A 21826-nucleotide genomic window follows, 5' to 3' on the forward strand; every position below is an offset into this window, starting at 1 on the left:
TGGTTCAGATAAGGAACCTGGCCAAGGGGTGCTCTGGAGTATTACATAACTAAAATTTACCCTCCCACAAACCCCCATAATACTCCTTAGTCATAAACCCTTCCCCACGAGGTAGTGACTGACAACACATACAGTTCATATTCCCATTGTGAAAATGAGTTACAGAGTCAAGAAAACAACCCCAAGTCCCCAGGAGTGGATCTGCAAGGAGAGCCTTGTACGATGCTTGTTCGAGAACCAACCTGCCAAGCTCTGCCCTGTGCCCACTGAACCAGGCGCCGCCAGAGCCCCACCTGGTTCTGCAGCTCCTCCCGGCAGCCCTCTACTGTGCGGCACAGGCTGCTCTTCTTGGGCTTCTCCTCATCAGCCGCCTTTCCATCACTGATGGTAACCTTGGCTTTGTCTGCTGGGGAGGCACTGGTGTGGCGCACCAGACTCTCTGAAACTCTGGGTTCACTCTGAAACGCTGACTCCTTCATGGAGGAGCCCAGGCCACTGCTAGGAGTTCGCTTCACCAGCGCCTAGGGATGGAAAATGTCTGAGGCCCTGAACTCTTACAAGCACAGATGAAATACTGCCTAAGATCTTGGAGGAATATCTGACCCAAAGGAGAAATTGCCTAACCATTTTTATGATATCCAAAAGCCTAAATTCTGATCTTCATGATATTTATCTAATTTCTAATCTGTACCCTATGCACACCAAAAGGTTTTAACTGTAACATCTGAAATTGTGGGGAGGTCTTAGAAAGAACTACAAGATCTCTAAGGATCCTCTAGTTGTAATACTGTAAGTGAAGTGCTTAGGCCATGATCAGCAATAGAACCAGAACTTACTCCTAGATGCAGGCTACCATGAAAGGATGTGGGCATTTCTCCCTTTGACATAAGCATTCCCATGTCACTTAAGCATTCCCAAGTCACCCTTTATAGTCCAGTGAATATTCCAGGCTCTCACCAAACAGCTGCCATCTTCCTTGGCACCACAGTCACAGAAAAAGGATCCATACTTGGCATAGGAAATCTCGTGGTCTTTGTGGCACACCTTGGCACATACCGTGCATACACCCACCCCATCGACCATTTTGCAGGTGTGACAGTGGTACCTGTGAAGAGCAAGACTCAGCAGATGAGCCCAGGAGTGCCGATCATTAAGACCCAGTGAACCCTCTCCGAAAAGGAAGCGCTACTCTTACCAATGCTGGTTCATGAATTCTTTCTGAGTGATGGTAAAAGTACAGAGTTTATTACAAAGAGAATCTTCATCCTTCAAAAATAATGAATATTTTTAATCAGAAATATGTCCTTCCATATAGGTATCCACAAAAACATACCTCATAGAGAGTAAACAGTAGACTCATAAATGACTAGTAGAAACCTGCTCGAGCTGGAAACAGCCTGCAGGCTCTAAATGTGCTGCAATTTCAGGTGAGACCTTAAGGTTTTGTGGTTAAGAAAAACATAAATCTTGTTTTCTGTACAAGGGAGTTCTCGAAGAACTCATCCCTGCAACTCCATTTGGGATGCAAAAACTGAGCAACTGCAGAGCCAGTGACGCTGGATGGAAGAAAGCATGTGTTCATTAAATAATCCTTTCCCCCTGAGATCAGATCTCTTCAGTCTGCTCTGAAGGCCCAGAAAATCAGTCTGGCATTGATCATGCAAGCTGGGAGAAAGCAAGAAGGACTGGGAGAGTTTTGAAGCTCACAGGAGTGAGAAAAGTGGGCCAAGGGTACATTAGCATGAGCTCTGCCTGTGCCAGTCAGCCATTATCTTGCACAGTCCCTCAGTTACTTGGTACTTACTGAATCCTCAGCCTGGGAGTCTTCCTCTTCCACTGCCAACTCCTCCACCCAGTCTGAGTCCACCTCAATGGCTCGCTCTTCCCCATCCACCGAGAGGTGACTTGGGCCTTGACCATTACTCTGGCTTAGGGCATTGGTGACATCAGCCAAGTAAGACATAATATGGCATGTGCACTCCAGGACTATCACATGCTGCAAGAGAAGATCACCACACCATAGAAACTTCAGTTCTCCATATTTATTATGTGAATCATGTTTTCTCAAGCTTTTCCCAATAAGATCAAGATGAGAGGAATGATAAAAAGCAGAGAAGAAAAACATGTTTTTATTATCTATTTCCTCAGCTCTTTGCACTAGGACCTCATATAGCTGGTCAATAAACTGCTGATTTACTGTGATTCACTCATTCTTAAACACAAAAGTAACTATTTGTAAAAACATATAAAAAGAAGTAAAATTGAAGTCAGGAAAACAGAGTAAAAATGGAGACAAAATCATTCAAGAGAAGACTAAAATTGCTACAGAGAACAAATTGGTGGTTGAATTGGAGGTGGTGAAATCAGTGAAGAGGGTCACAAAAGGAACAAACTTCCAGTTATAAAATAAGTAAGTCCTAGTGCTATAATGTACAGCAGTGACCATAATTAATAATACTGTCTTGCCTATTTTAAAGTTGCTAAGAGAGTAATCTTAATAGTCCTCATCTTACGAAAAAAAACTTGTTACTATGTATGGTGATGGCTATTAACTACTTATTGTAGTAATGATTTCCCGATATACACAAATATCAAATCATTACACTATACACCTGAAACAAATATGTCAAAATCATAACTCAGTTTTAAAAAAGTCTTGATTAAAAATACGAATAGGCTCTCTAAGGCATTTTTTCTACCATTTGCATTTTTTTAACCATTTGCGAAAAACATTAAATTACTAGGTTTTAAGTTAATGCAATAGGGGAGGAATAGCTTCAGGGATCAAGTGAAAACTTTCCCAGCAAAACACTCCAGGTAGGTAGTGTTTGCCTAAAAAACTCAATGGTCTGGCATCAAAGCCTCAGATTTCTAAGTTCCTTCACCCTGTACTATAAGAGTTCAGTGCTAAAAGGATAGTGATAAAAAAGAAGGAAGAGAAATGAATGGTGCTATGGCTGGTCTCAGGGGTCAGTTAACCTGCTCTTAAGACACCTATATCAGAGTCATGAGCTGGTTAAGGGGGAAAATGCCTGAATGCAAGACTTTAGTCAGTTTCAAACCCTTTTTCTCAGCAAAGTGATTTGAACCATCAGGCAAAGTAAACAAATCTAGCATCTGGACTGGTGCTGAGGAGGTAGTCTGTAACCCCACATAACACCAACTCAAAGCACAGTTCCAATGCAGGAGACAGGGGACAGTTTCCTATAGCATACCCATATCTAAAAACAGCAGAACTCACTACATTTTAAGAAGGGGATTCGGTGGATGTGTGTTTACCAGAGTATTTCTCTCCTATGACTTCTTACCACTCTGAAGAGGCCTGAAGGCATGCAGTTAGTAATTACACACTTCTAGGTCTCTTAAGCTATAGGCCTTATCTTCCAAAAGCTGGCCAGGGACAGAGGCCAGGGGGAAGGGGAGACTTCCACCTGAACACAAAGGTAAGACCCATCACTCCCTCACTGCTGTCACTCCGCCCTTTTCTTACCTTTCCATGCATGACATTGGCATTCAGTTTTTCGACCACATTCTTCTGTGACAGGTATTTCTTACTGTCCCAAAGAAAAAAAAGGGGGCAGGGGGAGGACACAAAATCATCTAAGGAACCAAAGAAAGGAAGCACTTTCATGAATCTTGCATCAATCTCTGAACACTGTGAAGCAAAGGCATCCTTAGAAAACTATGTAGATAATCAGAGGCTTGGGGTGCTCTGGTCTTAACACTAACATCTGGTTCACTTTCCATAAGGCTTCTCCTAGGAATAATGAACAGTAAACCCTACTAAGAAAATGAGATTATATCTAAAGTGAACAGTTTTAAGCTACTCCCTCAATCTCTGGTAAAATGGTACAGATTATTTCTTTTATATTCACTCTGCACTACTAAGAAAATAGCCTGCAGTTAATTATTACCCTTTCCTCGACGAGCAAAGGGTGCTTCATCAGTGTAAGATGGGTTCCTCCAATTTCATCATCTTACCATCTACTCAGCCAGTCCACAGCAGCATTGTGAAGCTGAAGATGACCAGCACCTTGACCTGCACTGGCCAGGGTGGCCATCACAACCATGAGTTCAGGGAAACCAGTCCCATCACCGTTGGCCAGCATCTCTGTTGCCATAGGGATCAGGGTGCCCAGAAGCACAGCACACACACCTTCCCCAACTTGGCTGGTAGAAAAGAAATAGCAAATTAATAATTAATCAACAGGAAGCTGACTCTGTGTACTTCTAAATTTCTAAGAGTACTTAAGTTTATAAAATTAAACATTAAATACATAACTATATATACTATGCCGAGTTTTGGATTTGGGCTACTACAGCACAAAACATTCACCCACGTTACAACTGACAGGCCAAATCATTGCATAAGATTTTTCAAGGGAAAAATCAGGCAGCTCAACTAGATCCCTTGAATCTAGGGAAAGGAGCTTACAGAATCGTTGAAAATAACGCCAACCAGTGCTTGAAGGAAAGAGTTGCCAATGCTCTCAACATATTCCTGGGGTTCTTGGGGACACAGATCACCATGTAGCTGTTCTACCTGTTTTCCCGAACAATGTATGTGGTCAATAACTGCAAGAGCTGCCGGTTCTCCTGAATCATATCCAGCTGATCAGAATCTTTGGGAGGTGATGTAGTCATGCGGGTGAGCCAGGCCTGGAGACGCACAGGTTCCACACAAGCCAGCTGTGCCAGGGAGCCACACAGATGCAGAAGGCTCGGGTTAGGGCTCTTCTCAGCTAGGGACAGACCAAGAGGCTGAGGTCAGTGGAGGAGGGCCAGGGGAAAAGCAGGAAGGTGCAAACTGAGCCAGAAAAGGGGCATAGGCTTTGGCAAGTTTCAACTTCCTTCCAGACTTTCTCTGAGGGATTCGCTCCACTTGTTAGAATTTTAATACTGTAGTTATACTCAGGCAGAAGATATGCACAGTATTAGCCAGACATCAAAGTTCCCATAAGAAGATTACTAAAAGCTGTCACTCACTCAGCTGGAAGAGTTTGGTGAAGAATTTCAAAACTCGGTTACAGAATTTAGCAGAAAGGTTCTCATTGGCTGTTGCCATCATGATCTGTACGAGTTCTCCACTGGGAGGAAGGAGGGGGGAGAAATGGAAGAATCACATTAAGCTTCACACAAAAGGCAGCTATTTCTATTTCTTCACAACCTTATCTCCTCTAGGGAATCAGTCATTTGTGAGTTAACAAACACCTAGAACACCTAAAATACTAGGTGTTCATGAAATCAATCCCCTCATCAATAACCTTAAGGGGTCAGCAATTAACCCAAGTCCTCCCCAAGGGGTACAAACACCAAAGCCAGCCTTACGTATTCCCTTGGAGAAAGAATATCTAAGTCAATATACATGTATAGCTCCTTGCTTTCAGGGGGCATTCCAAAAATGTTCACTGAATATAACAAAATACAGCTCACCTGTCAGAGAAAAATTCCTCCATAGCTTTACGAGCCTGGCCGCTTTCCAGCTGCTTTTCTAAATATTGGAGACATTCCTCCAAGATGGATTCATCCAGTCCACTAAAGATCAAAAAGAAAAATTAACCACCAGAAATAAGGTTTCAATGTCCTAATACTGGCTTTCAAAAATCCAGTTTGTTTATGACTAAACCTTGAGGGCAATATTCAATGCTGTTCTCTCCAAGCTCAGCATAAAGCCTGACACACAGAAGGTGCTCAATAAATGTTTCATGAACTGTTCATGAACTGTAATAAAAAAAATCCTAAAATCTGAGATAACTGAGGTAATCAATGGCAGAGTCCATAGGATCACTGCTGTTATTTCAAACTAGAAGGAAGGAAGGAAGAGAGGAAAGGAAGGAGGGACTGGAGGAGGGTGTGGAAGGAGGAAAAGAAAAAAGGGGCCTTTGATGAAAACCTGGACTCCCCAATAACAAAAACAAGACACCACAATAGTTGGACCTTTATTTGTACAGCTCTCAATAGGTAAAACTGCAACTTACTCAGCCGTTCTTTTATGGCTCACCTGCATCAAGACCTAAATTATCAAGGTCAAGCAATGCTATGAGACTGCCTAATTCAACAGGCCACCCATCTCAGAAGCAGGATTACAGAAATATTAGCAATGTTATCAAACTCTTTTGTACACTTCCCATCTAGTATAGCACTTCATAGCCACCTGTTAAATTATTTACTTTCTAAACCCGACATTTTTTTTAAATTCCCAGGAATTAATCACAAAAGAGGATTCCAAGTAAATTTCCATGCATGTCCACAAGAACATGAAATGCACGTAAGTACAGAACTTTCTATTAAAAAATATAACAGTAAGTTATTAATTAATGACATAAAGAAGCCAGTGTAAGTACATTTCATAGTAGTAGCAGTAGGTCACAGGAATCTGAATGTTCTCCTCAATCAGGCTCACCTGTTGGGATCTGCATGATTGGCCAGAATGTTATAACAACCAGTAATCAGCTTCTCATAAACGCGAGCCAAGAACTCATCAGACTCTGCAGGGCCCAGGATGCGCTCCAGGGAGTTGCTACTGATCTCAGCGACACTCTCAGTGCTTGACTCCAAAAGTAGGGGGAGCAGGGTTCGAATTACCTGTGGCGGGTTCATCTCATCAGACCAACTTCAACAAAGAAAATGGAAGCAAATTAGTGAATATACTCCTCCAAAAAGCTGCATGGGGAGGACAGGGCAACTCACTATTTATTGAGGAGAAGGGCTTTTATTCCAGTCTTTTTTCCCTTGGCAATTATTTTTTACATAGGTGTGATCATACATAGGCAATTATTTTTTACACTGTCAGTTTCATATTCTTTTTTTATTATTTTTTCATAGGCAAAATCATTTCCATATGAAAAATCCATTTGTTAAAATGTTAAATTAGTAAGATGTATTTTATAATATTAATAAAATTAACTGAAACCTAAGCTAATAACCCCTCCCAGACAACTTTTCTAGAATCGCCAGGATTCTGAACCACTTTTAAGGCAAGTCAATATAGGAGTTTACCCATGACCTATGTTTAAGGAAAAGTTCCTCCACCAGCCTGCCCTCATCCCCACAATGTCACAGTTTAACTCCTGCAATGATCCTGGAAAGCATGATTTGAAATACATCACTATTACCTTAAAATATGACTTAAAGCCTGCATGCCTTTTCTCAAAGAAGGAAGGAGGTACTCTGCTGCTCTGGAGCTCTAAGTTAAACACCATTCTAGGTAAACACTCATTCTCCATTGTAAAACAACAGACTCTCTTTGCTATAGAAGCAGGCAAGAAAAGCATTACCAAATAGTTATCCAAACCCCCATTGTCTTCCTTTAGCCATAGCAGCACACAGGTGTGCAGCACACTTAGGAATTACAGAAGGCACTCACACAATAAGATCTCCAGTCAACCTGACCAGGGAGAGGAGGGTGTGCTTCAGGGAAGCAGCCAGGGGCAGACTTTGGCCACACAGAGTCCCCAGGTGAGCAGCCTGCACAGCACTGATGTAACTCTCTGAAGGGATGGTGTCATTGGCAAAGGCATTGCGCTGAAAGGAAGCAAAACAGATGTAACTGAGCAGTCTGTCCATCCCCCTTGGGGAGAATTCCCACATGGGGGAAATTCAAACTGACAAAAACTAAGACCCTACTGAGGTTACAGGCAATGGCTCTACGCAGTATACACTATAACTCATCCTAGGAAGGCAAAGTGGTGTGGAGTGAAGGAAGCAGTTAACTTTAGTTAGTTCAAGGTTAAAATTTTAAAAGTTACAGTTAAAATATTAGTTAGTAAAAAGTTAAAATACCCAATATCAGTTTTCAAATAATTAGAATATATTTATTTAACATTAAAACTATTTTTTATCTTTAATAATTGAGAAGGATCTGTATTTTGCAAAGCATCTGGGTTTCCATTACAAACATCTTAATTATCCTTATACTATAGCTCCAAATAATGTAAACAGAGGTATCATGATTACACAGCAGAGATAACAAGACTGCTAATACTTGGCTTTTCCAAAGAACTGTAATAATGGAATAATCTGTTAACAGAGATAATCCGAGTAGCACATATGACAAAAGGAGCAGTTTCCTGATGTATAACCTAAAAAAAGGAAAGGAAATCATTAACATTTCCTGAGAATTCATGTGCCAGATAACGAGCTAGGCACTTTACATTTAATATACTTCATCTTCACATCCCAGTATTTAAGAGATACAAAGGCTCATAGTAATAAAATGGTTGTCCTATTACAGGAATGGACTTTTTAGCAAAAGGACCAGATGGGTGTCATTTGGGCATTTCAAGGCTTTGATTACTGATTCAGCCACAGTAAATACTACTGCAGCATACCAACATCTCTTGTTCACTAGTTTAAGCCTAAAGAATAAGAGAACACAGAATGACTAATGCTCTGCATTTCTACTCCTCGAACAGACACTCACCCAGGATCCAATGTTGGGAAACTCATTGGTGTTGATGTTGTTCCAGGATTCACACACAGTTTGCACTGAAGATGGTAAATTCTGAACCAGTGTTGGACCTAGAGGGGTCAGAAAGGACAAGGAATCACCACAAGAGACAAAGGATGACACAGGGCATTTTAGAAGACAAGCTCAAATGCACAAAGAAACCCCACAGCCCAGGCTGTCAAAATAATTACTAACATAGTTTCTATGGATATTTCAATGGCAGTACTACATCAAAGAACTAGCTAATTGCTTAACAGCTAACAATCTCAATTACAAACTTTTCATTTCCCATCATACTGGCTTTCTAATCTTGCAAGTAAAGGAGACAACTGAAAACAAGATACAAAGTGAGGTCAAGTTATCACCAGTCAGGCTAAGATCACCATTAAACATCTGCCACCCTTTCTATGACTAGGTACTGCTTTGATCTCTCTTTTCCCCTAAGACAAATTTTAAGGATATGGATCATTAATGCACATTAAGAACTGCATTCAATGAAGCAGCTGAATTTAAATTCCTTAAGTGAGAACACCTAAATGTTAAAAGGGTATTTAAAGGTTCTAATTCAGGAAAATACAAATAGCTATTCATTTTAAAGGGAAACAATTACATTGAACTCCCAATACTGCTCAAGTCCTTTGAATTTCCCATCCTAAATTTCTAAACGATGATTGCTAATAGCAGAAAGAGGTTTCCCCAAGCACAAAGCAGTAGCTTTCTCATCTTTCTAAGCTCTATAAAAGTAGAAGGAAGATGTGCTAAGGCAAAAGGAGTCTAGTGTTGGAAACAAATCATCTTGGCTTGGATCCCAACTCCACCACTTGCAAGATGTGGGATTTGGGGCATATTAGTTCTCTTAAGCCTTGGTTTCCTAATCAGTAGAAGGGGATAATAACACTTACATCACAGGGTTACTGTGAAGATCAAAACAGATAAGCCTGTCAATGTCTGACACACAGAAAGGTTCCAGAAATAGGCAAACGCCAGTGGACAGATGGAAAGGGAGGGAAGTAGTCATACTAGTTCTAAGAGTAATACTCAAAAGCACATTCACTTACCCAGACTGTTTGCTTTGCACCTACTAGAGCCAATAGCCAAAACAGCTGCAAAGCCATGTAATTTCTCCTGGGAAGGCTTTTCAGTGGATCCCTCTTCATTAAAGTTCTGTAGCAAATAGGCTCTGAAGAAAAAATAAGGGGTATGTGAAAGCTGAAGGAATCTGCTCCTGTCACGGTCAGGAGAAACCACTCTGGACAAACTGAAAAACTGTACCTCGGTTTTCTAATCTCTTAAATGTAGTTGATAGTTCCTGCCCCTTCCTACCAATTCCGACAGATAATTGTTTCCCAAAGAATATTCCATCCTCTGAAATGCTCCCAAAACACAATTCCAGGACAAATGAGTTTGGGAAACAGGAAATATTGTATTCCCCCCACCCCTACCCCATCTTCAGAAGATTGGCAATGTATATACTAAAGGCTCTGAGAAGTATCATACTTTTTTGAAACTTCAGTTTTATTTACCCGACTCTTCCGAAATTTACTTGCCTAAGAACATCTATTAAGAGCCCAGTTTAGACTCTACTGGCCTAATGGGCCCATAAGCTCTCAGAGGGCAATGACTTGACCACCTTTGCTACTGTTATACCACCAGCACTTAGAAAAGTACTTGGCACACAGCAGACACTCATATTTGTTACTCATGTTTATTGTTCATATTTGTTCGAAAATTTTGCCTCAAGCAATAATCCTCTCTCTGTGGCAAGGCATTCACACTAAGAGACATTCATTAAGTTTTACAGTGATCCAAGTCCCTTTCAGCATAAAAGCCCCAGGTAGAACAAGAGCCAAACAGTGAAATACTACAGGGTCCAGATAAAGTAAATGAGCTTAAAGGAGCCCAGGGAGAATGACTACAGGGGGCAGCTGCTCCTCAACTCCCGCTTGTTACTGTCACATGGGAAGTGGGGCCAGCTCTGCCAGTTCTCCCAACGTAAGAAAAGCCAGGAATTTTACTTTTAAATAAACTCCCAATTTATATACACTGAAAATTTTAAATATTTAAACTATGCAAAACAAACAAAACAAGTCTACAGGGCATGCAATCTGCAGTGTTTATTACAGAAAGAACTAGATTTCAAAACACTAACTCATTAAGAAATCATTCTATAATTATATGCCATGAAATTTAAAGGGCATTTAAAGAGCTTCATCTTAGTGAATAACAGAAATGACAGTGTCTGTGAAATTACATCACCTTTCTTTGTATCCTACAAGTAAAAGGCTAGAAAATATGTATAGATTTATAGAAATTAGACTTCCTCTTGACTCTTCCTAAACTATTTGAAAATTCTATCATCAAGTACCTTTTCATATTAAAGAAGAAATCATATACCAAGAAAAAAGAAAAAACAAAGAAAGAAAAAGCCTAAGCTGATAAAAAGGAAAAAAGGTAAAATTCGGACTCACTGGGGATCTGCAGAGTAAAAAGTACTTAGAACAAAAAAGTTCAATTTGAGAAAGCTGAAGGCTCCTAAAGAAAGTAAACAGCCCAAGGGTCTGAACTCCCCACCCCACCCCCTGCACCCAGCATCTCTCAGTGGCTTGCCCTACCTCGTGAATGATGCGTAGGTGTCAATGAGCTGCAGCGTGGCTGGAAGAAGGTTCTTGGTGATCTCAGACGACTTGTGAGGCTCTGTCTCAGCAGCCATCTTAGAAAAATGCTCATCCAAAGAGACCTGGACCTTGGAGACAGCAGCATCCAGTGTGTAGATGGACTGCAGACTAGGGATTTCATGGAGTTGCAAGATGGTAGTACAGTCGATGCTACAGAACGACGAGATCTTTAAAAATATCCAAGAGATGAATTAGTTGTAACAAAAGGCTGTGTCAGAAGCCAAGTTCTATCGTTATGGAGCCATAGCTAACATACCTGGCGAGCAAAGTATTCCTCTACAATTTCAACGTCATACTTCACTGAGCTGCACTTGGTGACTGCCAATTCTAGGAGAGAACCTGCATGTTCAGCCTTCATTCCCTGCTTGATAAGGTGATCCTATTCGGACAGCAAGAAAAAGGTGTTCAGGAGACCAATATACACAGAGGATAAAGCATTTATTAGCCTTAAATCAAGAAGTTCCGAGTATAACACATTGGATTTGACTACCCCCTTAGCAGCAAGCTCTGTGTTACACTGCAGTACCTTTATCCAGTTGACATAGGAGCTAATCCGGAGGCGGGAAGACCACCGCAGGGTGTGCAGGATGTCACATTCACTCATCTCTGGAGAGTTCATGGCCAGCTGGTTCATATAAGTCTTTGATGGTGGCAAAATTCCTAGGATCCTCCACAGTATCAAGAAGTAATATTGAAGGGCACAGGCCTCCTGAAGAAGCAAAAAGAACAATCACAGAGGTAGTGGCATTTGCTATTCCTTTAAGAACATCATAATAGTAAGAACTGTTCCAAACACAACTTCTAAAGCAAAATTGTGTGGAGTCCCAATTTTCAAATGAAATTTGGCTCTCAAGTCTACTCTCCAGAACTTTCTGGAGAATATACCTAATAATAAAGCAGAAAACAGTAAAACACACCTATAAATAACTTACTCCATATTCTGCACATTTCACAGGCCAAAAAAGCTGTTCTAAGACAACTCTGACTCCCCAATAATTTACCAAGCCACTGACAGAGAGCAAGTCATCCTCGTCAGCACTCTTTCCATGCTCTCGATTAGTCCTATGGCTCCAAGAGGTGGGGAAGCTTTCATGGGACCACAGGACAAGCTCATGTGTGAGGCTTTCGATATCACCCCTCAGCCAGTGGTCACAGGAGATAAAGTACTTAGGTGACTATTAGCTCTCAAAGTCATATTTTTCTCAACATGAACAAAAAGAGATATGCAAAGATGATTAAATTATCTCTAAAATGAGTATGTCTATCCAAACTACACAGAAATACTGAAGTTCCAGTCAGTTTTGCAAACAGATATTTAATAAACTCATCAGATCCCAGAAGAAAATTTCTGGCAGAGCTGCCACCCCGTTACCAAACACATCCCAAACTCTTTCTAATTATCCCCGGCTCCCATGGTCTTACCAGGACTGTTACGTTCTTATTTTCCTTTCTCCTGACTGTATCAAGCTGGGATCCAGCTGCAAGCAGGCATGTCAGTGCAGTGTAAAGCCCATCATACTTGATCAGCTTGGAGAAAAGGACATCACATGCCTAATACCAAGAAAGACAAGACGATCAATTTTCCTTATTTTTTGAAATGTATTTGCCTACTACCCATACACTATCACTTGACCTCATGATTCAAAAAACAGCTCGTTCATGTTATAGTTATTAATTTCTCATTGCAACAAGAGTCCCACTCAGGGACCTCACCCAGTTTGTGGGCTATGATCACGCAAGTACAGGCTTTAGAATGAGGCAACTACTTTGTCCATTGCAATAGCTACATGCAAAAATGCTAAAGAGATAGTCTTCAGAAATAACGTGTGGAGATGTCAACCACCAGGAAAGACGCCTCCTACCCTGCAAAAGTGGAGCCTAGCAAATAAATTTCAAATTAACATTTCCCTTTTTGAATAAACTCAGACCCTAATACAGACCAAATTCCCTCATTACAAGAAGCAAGTCATTCCCTTTTCCCCTGACAGACTGAATTTGTTGAAAACCACCTAATTTCACATGTAAAATGGGGTTTTAAAATTCCTGGTACCACAGAATCAAGTCGGTTTAAGTCATCCTCTGAGGCTTCTGGGGACAGGACACAGTAGAATCTGGGTTGTGGAACTGCATCTGAAAAACAATGTGCTTATTAAAAGGATGGTTTCATTCTCAATTCTCTTTAACAAGTATAAAGTTTAACAAGTATAAAACTAAGAAGATACCTTGGAACAGGGTTTCCCAACCTTGGCACTACTGACACTTGGGGCCAGATAATTCTTTGCATGGGTGGCTGTCCTGGGCACTACAGGAGGTTCAGCACCACCCTGGCTTCTACCCGCTGAATGCCAGTAGCACCCTCCCAAGTTGTGACAACCAAATAGGTCTCCAGATATTGCCAATGCCCCTCTAGGGGTGGGAGGCACCACTGTCCTTAGTCAAGAACCACTACTCAACGAGTTAACGAAGATGCTCTACCATCAAGTTAATCCTCAAAATCTTATCTTTAGACTGACTGCTTTAAACTTACATGCAGTTTCCCCAGTATCAAAGGGACTCACTAGTAAGAGACCCCAGTAATAGTAAATTCATATTAAGGCTTGAAGGAAGTTTTCAGAAAATACACTGAATGCCTAACAATCCTCAGGATGAGAGCAAACACACACTAAAAATGAACACAAGAGGTACCTCTTCAAAAGAATGGACAACTGCTATGTGAGGAACACTGGGAGCATGCCAGCACTCCCATTACTGTCAGAGCAGTATGCCACCATGACCCAAAAGGCAAGGTAGCCTAGGGATCAGAGCCACATTCCTACAGAAAAGTGAAATGTAATCATTCTATGTGGCGGGATCCACATACCACAGTGTGTCTAGCCAGACACAAGGACTCCTAATTCCTGTGCCTCAAAGTTGCTTGTTTTTAAATAAATTTGGGAGATGTGAGAGTCTATTTCTGACAATGTTTAAAATCTTTAGGTTATTTGTCACTGACAGGGAATAAACTAAACCAAATGACCAAAGAGATCCTCGTCTCCAAACTCTAAATTTATCCCACCAATGAGAATCAGTGAATCCGTTTCCTATTGACAACCTTCTTTCTGACCTGACGAAAAATGCTTAGACCAGTTTTCTTCTACTTCTTTGAAGCCATGATAAAGTGGGGTGGTTGCCCGGCGACTGCTGCTGTCCTGAGATCCATTTGACCACCCAAAAGGAGGACTCAGCAGGTTATGCTGCACCTTTTAAAATACAAATATGCAAATTAAGAAAGATACACAATCACCATTCCCCATCTCACTCTCAGCATAACAGAATGGCATATCAAAGTCTGAGAAAATAAACCAAAATAAAATGTTAGATTTCTCTTTGACTTCTTTTGAGAAGCATCTTTTTGCTGGAATATAAAGGGAATAGTGCTCAATGAAACAATTTAAGAAATCTTGAATATAATAATCCTTAACTGGCCCCATCCTCTTTTTGGATCCCTACAACAAAGGAATTTACTGATTCATAAAATTTACTGCTCGACCATCATTCGACTATTAACAAACACTCACTAAGGGCCGATGCTCAGGGCACTGTGCTAGACACAGGTAAGGCAGGGTAATTCAAGGGACACCTGCAAACAGCCTGTATTCCAATTTTAACAACTACATCAAATCAAGTGATACACATGTATCACTTTTGGCTTAAAGTGTGAGTGCACATACACAAATCTCAGTGGTCTTACTAAGGTTATTCATAAGCCAACCACAAGGAACACTCAAAACCTAAAATGGGCAGGTCATTTTGACTGGGCTCATGGTACTCAAGAACAGCACCACTTCCAATGACAGCACTAAAGCCAACTGAATGGGTTCATCTGTACCTGTTCAAACAGATACACAGGGGCTTTGGAGTACTGATGAAGCAGATAATCAAAGATCAAAAGGAGGCGAGCCAGGATGAGCGGCACAGAGCGCATCTGGACATCCATGTTGGCACTCAACTCCTGGATGATCTGCACAAAATGGGTCAGTATGGCCCGCCGGCCTTTCTCAGTGAAGTTGTGGAAAATGAGAAGGAGCAGCTGCAAGTGTTCTACATTCAAATCTTCCGTCTCATTGGGCGCCACCCCTTGAAGAGCATTCTGCTTCACTGTTGACAAAAACCTGCCACAGAGAAAAGGAGAATATGGCTGGTGAGAAAAAGAACATACTCCAAGAGTTTACAATGTCAAGTGCTAGAAGAGTTAAAACTTCTTGAACCCAGGCATTAAGATAATAAATTAAGGAAGACGAAAAACTACAAGAGAAGATAAAGACTAAACCTTGGCTACAAAAAAGCCAGATTCAGTCATAACATTTCCAAGAATCCTTCAGTAATGTCAACCATGGCCATGGTAGTGTTGCCACCTGCCCTGCCATTTCTGACAATGGAAAGAAAGTGGCTTTAAAAAAAATTAATAAACCTGGGCAGGTAAACAATTCAATTACTTTTCCCTATATTTTGATTCTAGAATTTAATCTTGTTTTAAGAGTTGGCACTACAGGTTAAATGCATTAGGTATGAGTAAAAAATAACTCAATGTACTAAAAAGCCATAAAAAAAAATTATACTATTCAGGGAAGAGAAGAGCTCTTATGCAAAAAAGAGCTTTTATGCAGCCAACTGTTTCCACTGCCTCTGGCTATTAGAAGAGATTTGTGTTTTAATAAGGTTTCCCTCACTACAGCCCCCCCACACACATGCTGGCCTTTCTTTCAAAACTCCACCAGGAAAAATGTAGTGGATCTTTGGCATTAAAGGGGGCTTATGATTTCTCAAATCCAGCATTAGAGCTTCTTGATCACAGAATGGAGAAGAGAAAAGCAAAGGCTTTTAAGAAAACAAACCACTTTGAAGACTCCTAACCATGTAAACAAAAATGGCAAATATAGGTCCATCAAAAAAGGATTTAGATGATTAATCTGAGCTTCCCCCAAGTAAAAAAATTCTTTAGAAGTTGTCCAAAAAAGGCTGAAAGTCATTCTAAGTGGTTTCATGCTGAAGCAAAATAACCTAAGACAGAGCTGGCTTCCCTGCTCCTCTCTTTCAAAAAACCAGATCAGGGTAAAACTGTAAAACTGGTTACGTTCAACATTCAGGTCCCATCTCATAACTGCTACCAAATCCCCCATGTGCTGAAGGTAGACTCTATTCCCAGATCAGAGTTTACGCACTTCTATTTTCAAACAGCACATCTCCCAACTCCCCCGCCCAGAAGCATTCCCCCCCAGCCCCTCTAAATGCTACCATCAGAATTCTGTCTCAGAGCCACGGATTAACTACAAAGAAGTCCAAAAAATGCACAAAGTAAATAACCTTCCCCACAGGGCTTCTCTTGGAGTTATCTTACCTGTCCCAAACTTTAAGGCATTCAGGGACATCGGGGTCATCTTGAGCGCTGGCTTTATGTTGCCAAATGAGCAAGAGGCGTGAAAGTACAGACAGGCTTTGAGGGTGAATGTACAAGGGCCAAGGGCCCTCAGAAAAAGGAGCAACTCCCAGCTGTTGCAACAGTGTGTTCTGGACATGAAAGACATACAAGAGACCATTAGGAAAAAGATAGGGAATGAGGCCAAAGGTTACTAATGCTTTCTAATGTTACTCTGAATACTGGAAAGAATACTTAAAGGAGGATACAGACATTAAGATTTAGAAGTAGTGTGGAGAAAGATCATTTTGGTCAGCAAATGGGAAAGATTAGTAATCTAGCCCCATTAACAACTAAAGTTAATCAGTATCAGGAATGGGGTCCTGAAAAAGGAGAATGTTTTGCGACAGCACAATCAGGGTAATTTCCCAAAAGGGTAGAACATGAAGTCTGTGCCTTCAAAAGAAAACTTCAACAACTATGATAGCAGACAGTTCTCTTTCATTACCAGTACATACTACAAGTAACACTCAAAAGGGGGAGGTCCAACAACCTGTACTGTAATACAAGATCCAACAACTTGTATTTACTAGCAGACAAATTTTGCCTATATATAAGATGTCAAGGCATTAGAATTAATCAGGGCTGTCTCTGCCTGTAGTTGTAGTATCTTTCAAATGAGCTTTACTTTCAGCTCAGTTATCTAAGCTCCAACTTACCTTCTCAAACACACACACAACCGAGCAGGATGCCAATGGAAAACCAGACAAAAGCCTTTCTCATTTGGCCTCAGAAAACACAAATCATAGTCACCTCAGGATATAGGATCAATTTCTAAGTCTGCCAAATGCAATTATATTCTTGTAAGACATCCTAGAGGACCCATTCCTTGGAAATAACTATTTAAAGACACAGATAGCAAAAGTAGTTCATATGTATTGGGGCAGTTACCATAGGCTAAGCACTGTACACATACTGTCACACTAAATGCTCACAACTATAATGTTAGGTGAGTATGTGCTCCATTTTACTAATGGCAGAAATAGAGCTCAGAGTGGCTTAAGAACATGACCAAAGCCACAAATGTCAAAGACAGGTTTACCTCTAAAACTTAAATTCTTAATCACTATGCTCAACACAGCCATAAATTATTTCTCAATTTCTGACTCAAGGAAACAATAAAAAAAAATAAATATGCCTGAGCTGTATCAAAATTATTAACTATAGCACAAATTTAAGCATTTAAATCAATGGGCATGTAGCCATAATGGCAGCAACTATAAAGACCAAGGTTAACATAAAAAAGTAACAGTAAAATGCAAAAATGCAGAAACCAAGAGATATATCAATGTTCTACCTATAACTGTAAAAACTATGAAACTACCTGGATAGGGACTAGAAGGAAACATGAAAAATTCCAATCATGAATTTGGTGAAAGGATTATGTTTAACATATATTTCTTATAATGTGACTTATACAATAATTTTAAAGCAAGGTTTTTGTTTTATGTCAGTTCTTGTGTTCTTGGTGTCAGTTTTTTAGGCCTCAGAGCCATAAACACAAGCTGCAACATTTCTCAGGAACCTGTTTTCTCTATTGCTCCAACTTTTATTAGTTTTAAATACGTGGAACTGACTTTCTAAGAAGTAAGCCACAAAGCTCTGGCCTGAACTGCTCCGAGTGCCTTCTGTCCAGCCCTCCTTGGCTCTAGCATTCCTGGGGTTTCAGCCTCAGCCTTTGCCTCTCTTGCTGTTCTCCATCATAGCACTGTTTCTACTTCAACAGATTTCTCTTAGCAGTAATTCCCAAAGCTCTAGTATCAATTTTAGTTTTTAACTCCTGAATTTCAGATTCACATTTCCAACTATTTTCTAGACATCATCCCACTAACACTTTAAAATTTCATATTTAAAATGATTTTTTAACAGTAGCAATAGTGATAAAACTAAAAGCATTAACATACAACATACCATTCTTGTATACATTTCACGTATACAATTCTTTCATACATTTCTTGTATATAATGTACAGATTGTTCTCATTTGATTGAAAGGGCTATAAAATTCAGCTTACTGACAAAGGAAGCAATACAATCACATTGATAAGGCCTATGCTCATGGCCCTTTAGCTCACTCCTTCCTTAAAGGAAAGCCTCATACTCTGCTCTGTAATTTTCTAGACTGCAAGACAGCTTCACGGCCGGCCCACCATAAGAGACTGAAAGAAAGTAGAGCTGGTAGCTGACACTGACTCATTTGTTTTTAAAAACAGGGAGGAAATGGCAAATTGTGTGCTGCATGTACCTATAGAACCCAAAGATCACTGAGGGAATGTGAAATAAGTGACCCATGAGTAAATACAACCTCTGGGCTGATTTAAATTACAGAGTGAGCCCACCAAGTGCTCAGTATTGCTCCTTCTCCCCCACAGCTCTCCTCTCCAACTTCCTTATTTCTCCAAAACAGCATCCTTCTGGTCTCTTTTGGATTTTAAACCCAGGCAATATCTTGGCCTCCTTCCTCTCCATGTGCTTTACCCCATTCAAACAATTCTCCGTGATCTCTACAACTGGCCCTTTATCACCCATATCTTCCCCTGTTCTCATGACCCCATCCCACACTAATTCAAGTCATCTTGACTTTGTCAGTGCACACTGCAGTACCTGGCACACAGTAAGTGCTCAATGAATGCTTACCAAATGAACCTAGATCAGTATAATAATATTAAATTATTATAATGTTATAAGTAATATTAAATATAATAATGTTCAACAATAGTAATAGTAACAAAATAATAAAGATATTAGCTAATATTTAGTAGGTACTAGTAGCATATGCCAGGCATTTCTTTTTTACTTTGTGATGAAACAACATAAAACTTACCATTTTTAAGTGTACAGTTCTGTCGTAGTAAGCACATACACAGTGTACAATCGTCACCACCATCCATCTCCAGAACTTATTTTGCCCAATTGAAACACTGTACCCATTGAACACTGACTCCAGGTGTTACCATAATTTTTGGAATAATGTGTTTGGTCTTTGTCCTATTCCTGGCACAGAGCTCCTAAAACTCTTGTAAATTTCTGGAGTATGGGATAAGATAAGCATCTTCTGTTATTCATAGTAAGCCCCTTTCAACCACACCTGAGTTCATGCTAGTGAGGTGACTCCTCTTGGGCCCTCAGATAGCTTCAGGATGGGAGCTGGTTGCCAGAGGAACCAACCACGTGATTAGAAGGCTGGACCCTTCAGCTCCATCCCAGAATTCCAGGGAGGGGAGCAGGGCTAGAAATTTAATCACCAATGACCAATGGGGCACAATGCCAGTTGAAAACAGACAAGAGCCTATTTATAATTTGACTTCAGAAGACACAAATCACCTTAACAGACTGCCTTAAACAAATTTGAAAGAAAGAACATAAGGGCCAAGCCAACAAAGCACACAGCCTTATAGCAGAAAGTCCTCTTCCCAAGATGTTCAAAAGTCATCAAAAAGTATGTTTCAATTTCTTCTATAAGAAGGGTATAGACCTCCTGGTCTTACTAAGTCAGAGCTATAGTTCTTTATAACCCTGACAGTTCAAGACAGTTTTTAAGATGTAACTTAGATTTGTTAACTTACATAGACTGAGGTACACTTTATTAACCTCCCTTAGAGGATACTTTGTGAGTCTTGCAATGTAAGGGGGTGACCTTGGTAAAGCAGTTTTCCACAGGACCCAAAGAAACAGTATCCAGGTAAGGGGACTCAACAGCAGATAGTGAGCTTACACTGACCATCTTTCACCTTCTTCCATCATAGCAATGAAATCGGGGAAGAATTTCAAGTCTTATGTTTGGAGATGGAATGAAAAGAGAGGTTGAGGATTTCCTCTGCATGACATCAGTAGTTATGGGCAGCCAGGTTGCATGTCCACACAAGGTCTATAATTATTTTTTAAATGCTAAGAAGGCAACATTATTATGAGTCTTAACTCCTATTATCTAGAGAAAAATATTTCTTCCCCATTATTTGGACAAGTTTAGGTGGAAAAAGGCTGAAACTGGGAATTTTGAAACTTCCCTAAATAGACTTAGATCTGGGCAAGGAGCTGATAACTTTGGCAAGACACCATGACCATATACAGTCTGAGAAGGTACTGTCGGCAATAAACTAACTGAAGCATTTCCTTCTCTTCACCTCAGATGGGTCAACAACTTTAATCTCAATGTATATTCCTTTTCCTACAAAAAACATGTAATGGTAGTTAAGTATAACTAGGTCTTATAATTATCTCTTTAAACAACATGGGAAATTTTTAAGAATTTCTCAAATAACTTGGGATTATGAGAATCAATTTTAACCTCATGAAATAGCTACCTGGATTTCGTCCCTTTGGAGGTAAGTGCAAGCCCTTGAATAGTGTCTTGATTCTAGGAATCCACTGAAATAATCTTAAGAGTAACAAAGTTTTTCAAAACATTCTTGGTATAAATAATTAGAGATATACCAAGTTAAATTCTACTGGCAGGGGAAGGAAGTGGGATTACAGTAACTAGAAATCTGCAGTTTTATCATATTCCTCAGGGACCCTTATGTACACTAAACACTGAGAAGCACTAACTTTGACCATGTTAAGAAAGTTATTAGTTCCAACTTCAGCATTTTATTAAAAATAATAATAATAATAATAATAATAAGGGAGAAATGTGGGATTCACATATAAATCAAGTATAAAAATCAAATGAATATTTATATTTGACTGGATTGTTTATAGTTCATAATGCGTGATCAAAACTGAAAGTTTCTGTGATGACTGCCCTTGTACTGTTCACCATGTAAGAACTTATTCACTATGTAAGAATTTGTTCATCATGTAAGAACTTGTTCGTTATGCTTCAGAAGATTGGAGACTGACAAGAACTAGGCTTGGGGTGGATTAATGATTGTGCATTGAGTACTGAGTCCCCTGTACAGAATTTTATTGTTGTTAACAACCATCTGATCAATAAATATGAGAGATGCCCTCTCAAAAAAAAAAGAAAGCTATTAGCAAAATGTGACATTGCCAAATGTTCTGAGAAGGTGAATCCACATATATCTGACACGTTGCTGGTGGGAGCACGACTTGCTGCAGCTACCTCACAGAGCAGTTTGGCATGACCTGTCTCGGGTCACGTACTCTGTAACCTGTCAATTTCGCTCCTAGTTATATTCCCAAGAAAATCAGTTATATACAACAGGACACGTACAAGAGAGATCACAGCAAGACCTGGAAAAGCAGTAAGACCTGACACAACCATGAGCAGGAGCAGAGAGCGACG

At 40.2% G+C, this 21826-nt stretch overlaps 1 protein-coding gene across 7 annotated transcripts in view; it reads right to left on the reverse strand.

Moving 5' to 3' along the window:
- The window catches only part of UBR4 (ubiquitin protein ligase E3 component n-recognin 4), a 127396-nt gene that overhangs the window by 82807 nt on the left and 22763 nt on the right, over positions 1 to 21826 (reverse strand). For all 7 annotated transcript variants that reach the window (XM_036914457.2, XM_036914461.2, XM_036914458.2 and 4 more), the window contains exons 18-38: positions 16502 to 16671; positions 14993 to 15275; positions 14228 to 14363; positions 13175 to 13254; positions 12547 to 12675; positions 11651 to 11833; positions 11381 to 11503; positions 11062 to 11291; positions 9508 to 9629; positions 8423 to 8520; positions 7367 to 7524; positions 6404 to 6613; positions 5434 to 5535; positions 4987 to 5087; positions 4544 to 4742; positions 3982 to 4170; positions 3491 to 3554; positions 1805 to 1996; positions 1196 to 1266; positions 958 to 1105; positions 294 to 521 (exon numbers count right to left, since the gene is read on the reverse strand). In XM_036914457.2, the coding sequence (XP_036770352.2) occupies positions 294 to 521; positions 958 to 1105; positions 1196 to 1266; positions 1805 to 1996; positions 3491 to 3554; positions 3982 to 4170; positions 4544 to 4742; positions 4987 to 5087; positions 5434 to 5535; positions 6404 to 6613; positions 7367 to 7524; positions 8423 to 8520; positions 9508 to 9629; positions 11062 to 11291; positions 11381 to 11503; positions 11651 to 11833; positions 12547 to 12675; positions 13175 to 13254; positions 14228 to 14363; positions 14993 to 15275; positions 16502 to 16671 (3216 nt within the window). The remainder of the gene's footprint in view (positions 1 to 293; positions 522 to 957; positions 1106 to 1195; positions 1267 to 1804; positions 1997 to 3490; positions 3555 to 3981; positions 4171 to 4543; positions 4743 to 4986; positions 5088 to 5433; positions 5536 to 6403; positions 6614 to 7366; positions 7525 to 8422; positions 8521 to 9507; positions 9630 to 11061; positions 11292 to 11380; positions 11504 to 11650; positions 11834 to 12546; positions 12676 to 13174; positions 13255 to 14227; positions 14364 to 14992; positions 15276 to 16501; positions 16672 to 21826) is intronic.

Source organism: Manis pentadactyla, chromosome 4, assembly GCF_030020395.1.
Source record: "Manis pentadactyla isolate mManPen7 chromosome 4, mManPen7.hap1, whole genome shotgun sequence".
Classification (NCBI taxonomy): domain Eukaryota; kingdom Metazoa; phylum Chordata; class Mammalia; order Pholidota; family Manidae; genus Manis; species Manis pentadactyla.